The sequence below is a fragment of the Festucalex cinctus genome, chromosome 6, assembly GCF_051991245.1.
Source record: "Festucalex cinctus isolate MCC-2025b chromosome 6, RoL_Fcin_1.0, whole genome shotgun sequence".
Lineage (NCBI taxonomy): Eukaryota > Metazoa > Chordata > Actinopteri > Syngnathiformes > Syngnathidae > Festucalex > Festucalex cinctus.
This window is the reverse complement of record NC_135416.1, coordinates 20,120,613-20,134,986: the sequence shown is the minus strand read 5'-3', so window position 1 is coordinate 20,134,986 and position 14,374 is coordinate 20,120,613. Positions and strand designations below refer to the sequence as shown.

Below are 14,374 nucleotides of genomic sequence, written 5' to 3'. Positions count from 1 at the left end.
ATGTGCCAACCAATTAGCATCCTCTGCCACTTGTGTCTTGCCCAGCTGTGTCTAATTGTCAATTAGTGTATGTGTATTTAGTGTCTTGTCTCCGTGTTGTCTGCGTCGATTCATTGTGTTTCCCTCATGTCATGCTGCCTGTTTTTTGCCCTGAAGTTACCCCCATGGTTTGCCTTGCGTGTTTTTTGGATGTTATTGTTTTTCTCATCTAGAGCCTTGTTTACCTCCTTTTTTTGCTTAATTAAATCCCTTTTGGACTACACTTCTGCCCCCACGCACTGTTTCCCTGCACCTGGGTCCACCACCACACCTCAATTCGTAACAACTGGTTCTCAGCCCCCGTCCTCGAGTACCTCTATACAGCCTGTTTCCCATCTCTCCCCAGCCAAGACATGTGAGGATTGTTAGCAGGCTGCATGCAGAGCTAGCTAATTAGCTAATCATTTGAAACACCTGTGTTGCTTGTGGGTGACATGGAAAACAGGCTGGATCAGGGTACTCGAGGACTGCAGTTGAGAACAACTGGTTTAGACTGTACTCCCACAACACAGATGCAATAGTCAAGTTTTAGAGCACAGTTGCTATCAATACATAAAATCTTGTCATATAAATGCTGACACACAACTGAAAATCCAGAAATTGTAGTTTTAGTAACCGCCGTATGACGAAAGAGTCAGCTGTGACATAAACTACTTATACATGTCTGTATGTATTGTAAATGTTATTCTTGTCTTACAGACATACATAAGCTGTTTTGTTTGGCACATTTTCACTTTTGGGTCAGTGCCACAGCCACAGCTAGTTTGTTGTGCAACAGTATGGGTATGTATGCAATCCACAACTATGGTAAACATTTCTCTGAACGCTATGGAGCTGTGCCTCGAAAGTGGATATAATGTGACCAAATGTATCTTTCTACATATAGAAAAACTAGGTCAAGATGGTCGGAAGTGTGGGTGAGAAAAATGTAGGTCAAGTAAGAATGGCCAAGGGTCCACAAACATGAACCCTGCCTTCAGCCTTCACCGCTGTCACTTTCTTTACAAATGTTTTAAATGTGTCAGGAAAGTATGTGACAGCAAAATGTCCGTGGCAATAAGTATATTTGACAGTATATTGTAGATGTGTTACATGTTACATCAACGGGTTTTCTGACTACTCTGAATTGGTGTAAATGTGAGTGTTAATTGTTTTCCTATAACGCCAGGCTGTACCCCAGCTATGCCAAAAGTCTGCAGAAATCGGTGGGGTAGAGGGCACACATGTATAATCAACCGTTCACACCCATATTAATTAACACCTGTGAACAAAATAGAGACCTCGATTAAACTAAGATGCATGCTTTTGGAATGCGGCAGGAAGCCGCAGAGAAAACCACTACTACACATGCGGACTTCACACAGGAAGGCTCGGCACACCTGCTAACCACTAGGCCAGTGTGCTTCAAATGATAATTAATCATGTTAATTATGATTGTCATTGTCAGTTATAAGGAAACGAGCTGGATAAACGTTCAATAAGTGTAAACAAATGGAGAAAATAAATCCAATAAAAAGCTATTAAAATCTCATTCGTGTGTAACTTTTGATTATCAGATGAAAATAAGCCATTAATAAGAAATTGTATACTGTTTATTATGCCATGGATAAATTACCCAAAGGAGAATAGTGATATCCGTGTATGTTATATAACATTTAATTCAAAGCGTCTGTCCAACGTGTGAAAGCTTGAAGAGTGTATGTATAGATTTACATCTGGCAGTGCATTTCCAGCGAATGAGCCAATAACCTCAGCACTGACGTTCTTCTGGTCTGACCCTGCACTGCCATGGCTCACCAGCATTTATCCCAGACCCATCATTACAAACCCCAAGCAGTGTGGGAATGTCACACTGAGGGCGATAAAACAAAAATATGGATGCATGTTGTTTGTGTTTTTTCTTTTTTTTCTTTCTTTTTTCTTAGAAATACAAATGAAACGGGCCAATGGCTTTGCACACCAACATATAAACTTAGCCCCATTCAACAATGATTGCAGTGTTTCACAGCAGGCACAGGAAGAAAAGAATAATTTAAACGCATGCAGGCTTGACCAGAACTGGCAGTGTCATCCCCCAACACATGGTTAATGTTCAGTTACCTTGGGTTAAAGTGGAGGATGAAATAACTTTGCTGACTTAGCATATAGCTCAAGCTGCGCTCCTGGAAATTTGTGTCTAGACTATGGGCAGCAGCACACTTGATTAGATATGACTGCATGGTATTTGAACCTACAGGTTCAATGGGGACAAACCTGACGAACATGTGTACATCTAACTTAATATAAAACGAACATAACAATCAATTATTGCAATAAACAGATAACAATAACAACATACCTCATCTATGGCCAGCTGGATTTTTGCTCTGAGAGGCACCAGGGAACAAACGACAGCCAAGACCCAGAAGAGGAAGAGGAATACAGAAGAGCGACAACCTCGTATTCTTTCCAACTGGATGATACAAAGAGCCAGAATCTGAACAAAAACAGAGAGAGAGAGGAATGATTTATACATTTATAGGGGAAGCTTCTTGCCAAAGCTAGCAAAAATAGTGCCAAACGCTTTCTAATGCTTGGAAATCTATTATGATTTCTACCAGTTAAAGCAAACATTAGCACACATTTCGCTTTACTATCCTGAAGAATTTTATTATATGACATGTTTTCATGAGGCCAGAGAGTAAGGAAGTAACGCTTCACTGAGTCAGTGGAAGAAAACAAGGCGCTCTTTTGAAAGTTTTCACCGCCAATTTCACTACCGACAGAGCTGAAAAGTTCAGCTTGGTTTGATCAAGCCTTGGCCGTCTTAGCCCTGCCATCAAAACAAAAAACAAACTAACACAACAAAAAATGTACGCATAGATAAAGCCGCTCATGTTGTTTTCTACAAAATAAGTGTCAGTGTTGGGACACAGTTGTTCTCAGTAGAGTCATGTGTTGGTTGGCCAAATGAGACGTCACACTACTGGGCCAGCTCACCAAGTGGGTAAAAAGTCAATTTAAGTTTCCAAAAGAGCACCACATTGGTTAACCTGGGATTAGCCACAGTACTGCTTACTAAAGACTAGTGGTAATAGGATTTTCCCATCAACAACTTAATATGGGGAGATTTCTGTGTGCCCTCACTGATGTAAACAACATCGCTGGCTTCCCATTTGGTGGTCTAACATTGATGATATGCTCTTGGGCTCTTCTTTTCCACTACAAACTTGTTGTTTATGTGTTTGGGAACGTATCTCAGAAGGCACTGGGCGGACAACATGTTTTGCCTTTCTTTGACAAATGACATCATTCTATAATATCTCTTACTTACATAATAAGACGGAATTCAGTCAAATGTTTTAACATCCCTTTTGCTGCTTGAACACAAGAATACTTGACTGAAACAGGCTCACATTTTATAAACAATTGCAGGCCACAACATAAAGTAAATTCGCAATTTCAATAAGCTTTAAAACCAAATTTCAGGCCTTACAATAATATCAGTTTTGTGAGACTCACTAATGAATAAGTGGTAAAGTGGAATCTCCATTGTTTACACTAGTGTGCAGTCAGTGATGTAAAAATGCACAATATTATGTTTGATATCGCACGGTATTCAAGGTACAAAATATTCCAAATGTCTCAGTAGGCATATTGTAGGTGGCAGTTCTATATCACTGCGAAATACAACAACAATAAGGGATTTTTCGGCCGATTACTGATCAGCGAGTTTTAAAAAACAAAAAACAAACAAACCAACCAACCAACCCCGATAATCGATCATTTTTCATCTTTTATATTTACTCTATAGTCACTCACGGGTGATAGGGATGGCCCCGCCCATTAATAGTAAAAACCCACAAGTAATTCACGGCAATTGAAATACATGGGAAAAATGAAAAAACTAAAATTCTTCAAAAAAACACTGATAAACATTAAATATAACATGTTATTATAATTGTTATTATTATTATTTTTAGACAAATCAAGACATTACAGCTGATCACCAATTTTGTAAAAAAAAAAAAAAAAAAAAGCGAAATATTGGCTGATCCTGGCTTAAATTCTGCAGTATAAAGTACATTTTTTGCACACTACACCTGTCTTGATGCAGGATCTGCCAAAGTTATGCAGAAAACTGTATTTCAGCCACCCCTAACCAATGTCACAAGAAGAAACATTTGCATTGTGCTCAGAAAGACGATTAGAATAATTTTCTAATCACGTTATATACTGATTTGCAGATATGGGATGGAAGAGTGGAGGTTGAGAGGGTAGGCCCCTTTATGGGGTTGCTGCAAGGATTGTCAGTGTCTGGAAAGACTTGACTTTAGACAAATACTGAATTAAATATTTTGTAAGAATTCAAAGTCCCAGATTTCTGGCACGTTCTGTCTTCAGATGATGACTTTTAAATTGCATGACCCCAAACCTCACTGTAAATGACCGAAAATTGTGCTGTGCGATTGAAAGTCCCTTTTATGACTTGCCATATTACTGTAAGTCATCAAGCCTGTTTGCATCTACTGTATGAGTAAGTGGGTGGAACTAAATCCGTCACTGAGCCCAGAGTAAAATCCCTACCTTATAATTACGCTGGAGGTTTACAGGAATGACGAAGGCTCAACTTTTACAGTATGTCACGTCACACAACAGTTATTTAACAGTTATATATTAGTGCCCTTAAGTGTTCTGATCTATTACAATTACCAGGGATGGGCGTATTGATATTGCTGTATCCATATCTCCAATCTCACATGTTTTACTACTCATTTGGCATCAATTTCCCTAAACAAATTTTGATGTGAACTAATAAATAACAACTGTGGGTGTATAGATCACTTTCAACTGTAATAGATAGATTACTTCAACTACTATCCTGTATGTTGATGCACTCGTGTATCTGGCAGTGTATTACTTTGGTTCGTGCCACGTGACAAGGAAACGTGAGACATAGCATCAAACGTGCGACTCATCTCTGACACAGACAACACCAATGTGAAGAAAGCGCAGCGTGGTGTGGTGTTATTCTGTACCACTCGATAAAGTTGTGCCAAAATGCCAAGTGGATGACAAAACAGTTTTATGCAGAAGCAGTACGAGCAATTTGTTCAAACACCTGAAGACCAATAAGGGTAAAATTGTATATGGTCCTTAAAATGTTAACTAATATGGGTTGGCCTGAGCCAAGAATCCTCAGGGTTGAAAACACATTCCACTAGTGCTATCACTATTGAATATGTTTTAGAATTAATATATATTATAAACCACCCCAAAATAAATGAACATCTCTGAAATTAACCCTCAAGACAAGAGATGTCTTAGTGCATCTTTATCCAAACACGTGCTTGTGTTTATTCGGTAGTCTGCAAAGACCACAGGTGGGCAAGGCTGTCTGGGTTGGGGAACAAGAAACCAAAAAAAGGACTACGCAAAGTGCGAGCTTTGTAAGTGAAGCCACACAAGCAGCAGTGCCTAGATGTGCATCTGACTGAATTGTGTCGCATCCATCATCCCAAGTCTTGTCAAGGTACACAATTGTCATACTGTGACTGTGCAACTTTAGAGCTTTGTACATTTTCTTTCCACAAATGAGACCCTGGTCATGAATAAACGTCCTAATAAATAAATAAAATTTAACATCGAACTACCACACACACTCATTGAACTATGCCTTTATGTACACTATTCCCACATGAAACTGTAAATGATGTAAGAAAAAGTCATGATGATTGATAGTCAAATATAAGCATGTTTGCAGGGTGATGCAATATTTACATGAACTGTAACACAATTATTCTACAGTTAACTTATTTTGCTTTTCACCTCCATGTCTTGTCAGTGAATGGTACACTCTATATTCTTTCATGTGTTTGCACATTAACGTGTGAGCCACATTCCCAGAAATGTCTTGTTGCCCTCGGCAACACCAGAGGAATGTCTGATGGGTGGTTTGAGGTTGAATCAATAGTGTTTACTCACTTACACTAAACAGAGACCTGCCTCGACTTACTGAATCATCATATTGTAGGACTGCTGACTGTTGCGAATGCCTTCATGCTATAGGTAAAATTATTTAGGCAAAAAGAGGAACTTTAAAGAGAAAAAAGTTTCACATCAAGATGATAAGATTGTCCAACGATTCCCGTTCACATTGACTCGAGAAAATACTGTAATATGTGTGCTAGGTCAGAATTTGGCAATGTCACTTTGAGAGAAAAAAAAATATTAGACACATAAAGTCCTACTTACACACCTGGCCAGGTTCTTAACCTTTTGTTTTTTTTAAAAACTTGGGGCCCAACTTTTCCCATAAAAAGTATCCGGTGCCCATTCAGAAATTATGATTTAACTAAATTAAAGGGCCAGTCTGCCGTTTTCACTCAGGAAAATGCAGTTCTTAAATACAGAATTTAAACAAACAAACTACTTTTTAATTTACAGATGTGGGTTTCTCTTCATTTCTGGTGGTGATTATGTTCTAAACACAAACCAGCCTGTATTTTGCCATTTTGTGTTTGTTTTGGAAACAGCGGGACGTTTCTGTGGAAAGACAGTGTTTACACCCCTCCAGCCAATCGCAGAGCGGGGGTGGGGGTGCGGGGGTTCGGTGGCAAAAACGAAGACGAAATTTTCACCAATGAAGCATCGTCCAATCAGCTGTAATTATTGTACAGAATGTCCCACCATTCCCGACCAAATAACCGTGGAGAGGTGCCATATTGATATTGCAGAGAACTCACTTGAGTGAAGCGCATATCCAGCTGGCTATGGCCAGGTTAGTGCATTTATATTTCATTGTTGAAATGTTTACTAATTTTCACTTTCCCTCTCTAACAACAAAAGAAAGGGTGGGAAAAAAAAGAAATCAAGAAAAGCCTTTGTATTTACCACAGTCATGCTGCGTATGATGGGGCTAAGAAGGAAGATCATGTGCTGCTCGATTTCCTCGCTCCTCTCCAGTAAAATGTAGAAAAACTCCACAAAGCCAAAGGATGCCAAGAGAAATCCGAGCACCTAAATGGGACAGTGAGATCAGGTTCAGGTTTTATTTTAATACATTGTCAAGTATATCCTTTCCACAAGTAACAGAGGATCACACGTATTTTATGCAAGACTCACCATCTTAGCGATACAAAGGGAGGACACCTGAATGCGTCCATGGTCATGGCAGTAAAGGTGAAGGCAGTAGAGGGGGGTTAGGAACCACAGATAGACACAGGGGACCCACACTAGAACTGTGTTCTGAAAACACTGGGTCAAGTCTGGATTGGCTGTGTACCATGTGCGGTTCCAGTCCTGCAAGACGGATAACAAAAATAGGATTTATTGTTTCATTATATTACTTGTATGTTTGAAAATGATCAATGAAGTACCAATATTGCACTGCAAAATATCAATCATCTTAGAAAGTGAGAAGAAAGGCCCAGATCCAGAGAATGCAGACTACGTTTGAGCATTCCTAGCAGGACAGAGTGAAACCACTAACAGTCAACAAAATTGTGAGTGAGTACAGGCTGGGCTGTGTGTGAGGAGGGCTTTCTTTCTCTGAAAAGCTGAGTCAGCCTTCAAATGTATTTGACCGTGTCACTGTCATTTTAAAGTAGGACAAAGCAAGACAAAGATCAAACACAGCAAATCATTTGTTGGCCTGTTTATTTTTAGATTACATAACATTGGCAGAACCAAAGACTTTCGCAACAAAATGGTATACTAAGTGGCTTGTTGTTGTCGTTTTGCGTTTTATTGTTCATCACCTCAATTGCCTGCAGGTTGTCTGGCTCTGCTAACAAGATGCCAAAGGAAGTGGTTTAAAAGTTCCTCGTATGGAAGCACAGATTGGCAATGCTAAACTTGGGAGAGCGCTCGACGCCGCAATGTCATTATATGACAACCACCCATGCACAGCTCTGTCATTAAACCCTTGAAGGTGCTCTAGTTCAACAAATGTGGATTGAGACAGTCATTCTAAAGGAAGTGAAAATGAAAGAACATATTTTCTCACCCAGTGCAATTCTAGCGCAAAGCTAACTAGCTGCATGGGTGGAGTTTCCTTTATTTTGGTATTTTTGTAGATGTGCACAGGTAGAAATTTGCTTATGCGGCGTTCTGTGGTTGAACGCAGCTAACTTGATTCCTTGCTTATTGAAGCAGCTCCTCTCATTTTCTTGAAATTCAGCACAATTTAGCGAGAGACACTCTGTCTACATGGCGGTAGCATGACAGACAGATGCACGCAAAGTATGTTTGGCTGGACGCTGTTGTCACTTTTATGAATGAAATAGGATGACATCCACCACATAATCAGTGGAGCACAGAATCTGCCTGTGCTTCAATCCAATCCACTAAAATTGTGTTACACCACCTGTGCTACAACTTAATGTTAGCTTTTAGCTGGTCACGTAATGCTAGCTTTTAGCTGGTCACTTAATGCTAGCTTTTAGCTGTTCATTTAATGCTAGCTTTTAGCTGTTCATTTAATGCTAGCTTTTAGCTGGTCACTTAATGCTAGCTTTTAGCTGTTCATTTAATGCTAGTTTTTAGCTGGTCACTTAATGCTAGCTTTTAGCTGTTCATTTAATGCTAGCTTTTAGCTGGTCACTTAATGCTAGCTTTTAGCTGTTCATTTAATGCTAGCTTTTAGCTGGTCACTTAATGCTAGCTTTTAGCTGTTCATTTAATGCTAGTTTTTAGCTGGTCTAACGTCTACCTGTAGTCTACTCATTGTCATCAAATTGTCAGGTGCGTGTGCCGGGGATGTGTAATAGAAAAAGCCCTCGGTCCGCCCCTCAAATGGGTCAAACTAGACATAATAATAAACTAGACTTGCCCGAGCACGAAAATGAAGATGCAGCAGTTTTTACGCTGAGCGCATGAGCACCTTTAACAACTCACACTCCTCTGATAAGACTTTTGGAAGATGTTGAAATGTGTCTGTAGTATCCTTTTGTCCATTCATTCACAATAACATTTATGAGGTCAAAGGTCACTAATGTTGGCCTGGCTCCCAATCTCTGGTGTTTGATGAGAGAGAGGTTCTTAGAATAAAAATTCTAGGAGAACTACGAGCTTAACTCCAAATTACTTAATTGACTAAAAGGCGTGTTTACATTTTTGTTGTACAAAGGGTGTGTAAAAACATCAAAGGAGTGAATGTTCCAGCATGAATAGCGATTAGTCCCTGTTTACCACGAATTTGCCACTGTTCATAGCCTCTGGAGCCAAAAGGTTGTGAATCATGATCTGACTAGCAGCTACCTGTTTCACTTTGAATTACAGCTGCATGTTTGTCTGTCTTACCACAGTCATATAAGTTTCCCGGCAATTTTTTTTTTTCAAATGTGGAAAAAAAACTACCGCACAAAAAAATATCAAAGGTCAGTGTTATGTAATGAAAGGATTTGCACTCACTGTGCATCTGTGGACTCTGTAAGTGCATTTAGGTTCATTTAAACAGTATTACTCTTGAGAGCCAGTGAGTGGGCGGCAACTTTCACAGACTCTTCTGACTCCTGTGGTCAATGGCAAAGGGATGAACAGAAGGCTTTCATGAGGACGCACTCCAAGCATTTTCATGTGCATTTCACATCTTATCCACTTTCTCACTCTTGACTGAAAAGGTTTCAGCAAACCAGCAGCTTGGATGTCACAAGGTGTCTGCTTCATATGACGAACACGCTGATGTTAAGACAAAACTGCTAAACCCTCCTTGCACCATATGGATTTAAAAGACTGTGTCCATAAAGCTGCAGTGCAAGTAATTTGTAATTGTGGGAATAGTGTGATTTTTATTCTCCACACTTTTTTTTGCAACAACTCCCACATAATACTTCCAATTGACATTGTTCAAATTTCAAATAGCTTCAAAAATTTACGCCTCCCAGGGTATATATTGTCTGATTCCACATTACTTAACAGTATTCGCACAATTTAACATTTAATATCAACTTTTCCTCATTCATTTAAATGGGACAGTCATTGAACTTTTTCCAAGTATCAGTTTCCACGCCCACTTCTATATATATATAACTTATTATTATCATCATTACCAGGTGTCTGATACTGCTCGGTGGCACAGTTGGTAAAGCGTATTGTCCAGTAACCAGGAGGTTATAATTTCATAATTTATTACTCAATGTGCTTTCAGCATTCCCACGCAATTTCTCCAGAAATTGCACTTAGTCTAGTTAAAAGGTGAAATTGACCCTCTTGGGTATACATATTGTATAAGTTCATTTCTAAGTTTCCAGCATGTTTCTTCTAGACCGCTGGGCTTTGTATGTTTTAGAGAAATTCCCATCATTACCTCAAGGCTGTGACCAAAAAGACCAGCAATGACGTTGCTTCATAGGTATGTGTAAGGCTCATTACTACTACAGTTAAAATAGTGAAGGTACAAAAATACAAAACATCTCTTTACTCTTTCAGAGCTAAAAACTTGACATTGTCACTTTAATGTGAGTCATACTTTGCTTTCGTTTTCCTAACATGTGATGGTCGTTGAAATGCTCGCAGGGTCAAAAACAGAAAGTGCTGTAATGAGAACCAGAAACATAGAAGGGGGGCGTGATGAAAGCGGACTGAAAAGAGGCAAGTTCTGACCGTGAACATTCCAACTGAAGTGCAGACATTGTTTTTAGCTGAGATATGAAATATGGAGATCTCCTAAAGCATAGGAATCTCGACCTCTGAACTTTACATTCCGGCAGGCTGCAGCGTGCGGGGCGATTCTCCTGCCCCACTTAAATGTGCAAAACAGTCTGTTAAATTCCCACGTGGGCTACAAGAAGCGAGACTAATTGACAACATATTTGAGGGCAGAAAGTATCAGCCTCACATGGCTTGTGTTGTTGTTTTCACCTAATCTGACAAATAGCAGAGGGAGAGCGAGAGCGAGAGAGAGAGAGAAAACACAAAAGGACAGTTGTTGTTGACTCACCCAGAGAGGGTCCAGGCCACTGAGTCGGCAGAAGGCATCCATCCACTCGCTTGCTGCTTCCTCTCTGATCCTCCACTTGTTAGGCTGGAACCGTCCTGCTCGTCACACACCTTCAGCACCCGTGTGTGCCCCAATCAGGATAAAGAATTCACTGTGCGTCCTTGATGGACCTCTCCTCTCTTTTGGATGCCAATATTTCTAATTAAGCCTGTCCTTGCTAATGTGTTTGAATGGCTCAGTGTTTATTAGCGAGTGAGTGTTGTGTGACTTGTCCTCCCTTTTAATAGCACATCAGTTCTCAATGAAAGTTTGCATAGGTTTGAACTGCTGCTGCCCTGAGAACTTGTGTAGTTCTGACTCTCACCCTGTCTGCCTGCCTGTTTATGAGTCCTTGTTAGGTGGGTGGAAATATTTCTCTTTCTCTCGCTCGCACACCCCTCTCACACATCCCACATCTGCTGGATTTCAATCAAAACACCAAAGCTACTCCCCTCAATGGGATGACGGTCCCCCACCCCGAAAAACTCCTCCTACTTTCCCTCACTGCCTCCTCTTCAAGTTCTCCTCCTTGCTTTTTTGCCCACATCTCACACATCACCTCATCTGACCGCACAGTTTTTTGCAACTTATACAATTTAAAGTGCGGCAAAAGCATCATTCAGAAACTGTCCGAGTCGGATATTAGCAACTCAGTCACTGTTGGGTGACATGTCGTCATGTAAAGCTGAACAAACTTGCACATTTGTGCAAAAACTGCTTTGTGAGTGCACATTTGTACCATACTGGTATTGATTTGTTTCCCAGTTCAAACAAAATTATGAGTACATGTTTTTTTGTGGGATTTCTAGTGTCACATGAATTTCCAAGTATTAGTAAAAAACTGCTGACACAAGGCAAATAGAGGACAAAGTTCATTAATAAGTCATCTACGCCAGTTTTGGAAATAGAAGTAGAAACCCTAAAATCATCATGGTCTGCTGTCACAAATGCTAAAAATGACAACTCGAAACATTTCAAACTCAGCCAATGAAGGAATTATTCCTTCAAGAATGTCCACTCTCAGTCCCTTTGGTAATCCAGTCAGCTGTTTGAGAGGACAAAGCTTCATCGTAATTGTATGTCATCCTCAGTGGACGGCAAGGTCACAGAAGGACATTTGTTCTTCACTCTTCCACTGTGGCCACAGACTGCAAGGCCATAGTGACTAGAGAGAGATAGACAAAGTGTTTTTGTGACTAAAAAGGCCACAAAGTAAGTCAGTTGGTTTTAGTGGATTGTAGTTGTTAGCGATTGATGTATTAGATGTAATGTGTAGATTAAAAGGGCAAACAACAGCGATATCCAGTTTTGTCTGCTCATAAAATGCCAACATATAAACAAATATGTCATTTCTCCTGTGTGGGCCGTGAACACAAATGTAGTCTCAAAACATATTCATCAACCCCACGTATGTTGAAAAAAGGGCAAAGATCTTTAGTGCTCTTCGTGGTCTACTGAAAAGCGTCATCCAATTGCGCGATTTTGGTCACCCTGGTCAAGACACAAGGGAAAAGTACAGCGTAACAGCTGTGCAGGAAAGTATGACAGTCTGACAGTCTTAGCTGGGACTAAAACAAGCAGCATCATAGCCGCAGAGAGAAACATGGAAAGTTTGGCAAGGCGGACGACCACTACCTGATCCTACGTCTGGACTTGCAAATATGAGATTATTATTCTTAAAATGAGTCATCACGTTACGTTCTCCACCAGACTAGGGAGTTTTTAATAATTAGATGGTCCTGATGCTAAATGCTAAATGGTATGTTGGACTGTATGTTGTTAATGAATGATTGACAATCAAAAGGTCAGACTGTTAAAAAAAAAAAAAAAAAATCTGTAAATTTCCGGCAGCTGGGGTACCAAAAAAAACAAAACAAACAAAAAAAAAAACCAGTGAAATAACAGAAACCTAAATTTACATACTTCTCACATTTTTTTCCCCATAATCCCATCCCATAATTAAAACAGTTTACAGTTGTAATTTCAACAAGATTTTGCCTTATTTTGAGGTTGTTTTGAATGTTTACTGAGAATCATTTTCACATTTAAAAACAATTTAATTACCTAGAAATACAATAGCTAAAATTTGTATTCGAAAAGTAATGGTTAAAATTACACAAATGTGCAGTTCTTAATTGTTTTTAATGACATGGTTTTATAGAAAGAGGTTATAAAAAAATAAATAAAAATAAAAATAAATAATAATAATAATAATAATAATAATAATAATAATAATAATGTGTTTGATGTAATATAACATATGTATATAACAAAAATAATGTGATGAATTTTTCAAAACATGTAAAAAAAAAAACACCTAGATATTGGGTTTAAAATGGCAGCAGTTTACTGTAATGTTTATTCATTTATATCGCATTTTTCCACCATACGATGCACTCAAACAGCTTTACATTTTGACGACTCATTCACCTTCTGATAATGCAGCATAAGGAGTTCAGTATCTTGTTCAATGATACTTCGAAATGTTCAAAAAGGGGACACACAATCTCAGGGATACTCGACAACCACTCTACCACTGAGCCACGCCACTTTTTTTTTTAAACTTTTTATTTTAGATCACATGAAATGTATACTTAGTTGGTAGTGCTGATGCCCCAAAGCAGAGGCAGCATCCCTTTTTTGCTTTGCATATTGTTCACCCTCTCAAGTGTTCCCTTTTCCCTATATGTCATTAGATGTCTTTTCAAAATAAATGTTACCATCTCAGGGGTGGGCAAACTCTGTCCTCGAGGGCCCGAGTCCAGCAGGTTTTGGATGTTTCCCTTCTCCAACACAGCTGATATATGATAAGCTCATCAGTAAGATCTGGATAAGCCTGATAGCAATCCTGTGGATTGGAATCAGCTTGTGTTGGAAGAGGGAAACTTCCAAAACCTGCAGGACTCCGGCCCTCGAGGTCCGAGTTTGCCTACCTCTTTTAGGACATTACAGTAATTGTAGTTATTTTCAATTAAAAAAAACAAAACAAAAAAACCCCCAGACAATTAACAAATAATTTATCACAAAATTCCAAATATTTAATATTTAATTTCTCAGTAATTTAAAATGGGTTTTTTTCTTTCCCAGATTTTAATGTTGCATTTTACAGTTTATTCCCTGAAATAACAGACAAATATTTGTGAAATTAAGGTTCGTTTGTGAACATATTTATACATGCATTTCTAATGTTTTTTTTTTGTTTTGTTTTTTGGCAAATGGACAGAAATATTGTGTTTTCATAGTTACAATGATTTCATGTTATTTTGCATTCAGTAAACAAAATCACGGTCTATTTTTGAAAATTAAATATTTTAATAATATATGAAAAATCTGTAAAATACAATAAAATAAACATCAAAATTCTGTTATTTTATG

The 14,374-nt window shown here is 38.9% G+C and overlaps 1 protein-coding gene across 2 annotated transcripts in view; it reads right to left on the bottom strand.

Annotated features, from left to right (window-relative positions):
• abcc6a (ATP-binding cassette, sub-family C (CFTR/MRP), member 6a) overlaps window positions 1-11,684 on the bottom strand; it is a 34,181-nt gene extending 22,497 nt beyond the window's left edge. Inside the window, exons 1-4 of one of the 2 annotated variants that reach the window (XM_077524079.1) lie at window positions 10,961-11,684; window positions 7,144-7,320; window positions 6,913-7,038; window positions 2,378-2,515 (exon numbers count right to left, since the gene is read on the bottom strand). In XM_077524079.1, the coding sequence (XP_077380205.1) occupies window positions 2,378-2,515; window positions 6,913-7,038; window positions 7,144-7,320; window positions 10,961-11,002 (483 nt within the window). In that variant the 5' untranslated portion in view covers window positions 11,003-11,684. Of the gene's footprint in view, window positions 1-2,377; window positions 2,516-6,912; window positions 7,039-7,143; window positions 7,321-7,397; window positions 7,527-10,960 lie in introns of those variants that run through there. The other variant, XM_077524080.1, reaches the window with a different exon arrangement.
• Window positions 11,685-14,374: the final 2,690 nt, after the last annotated feature.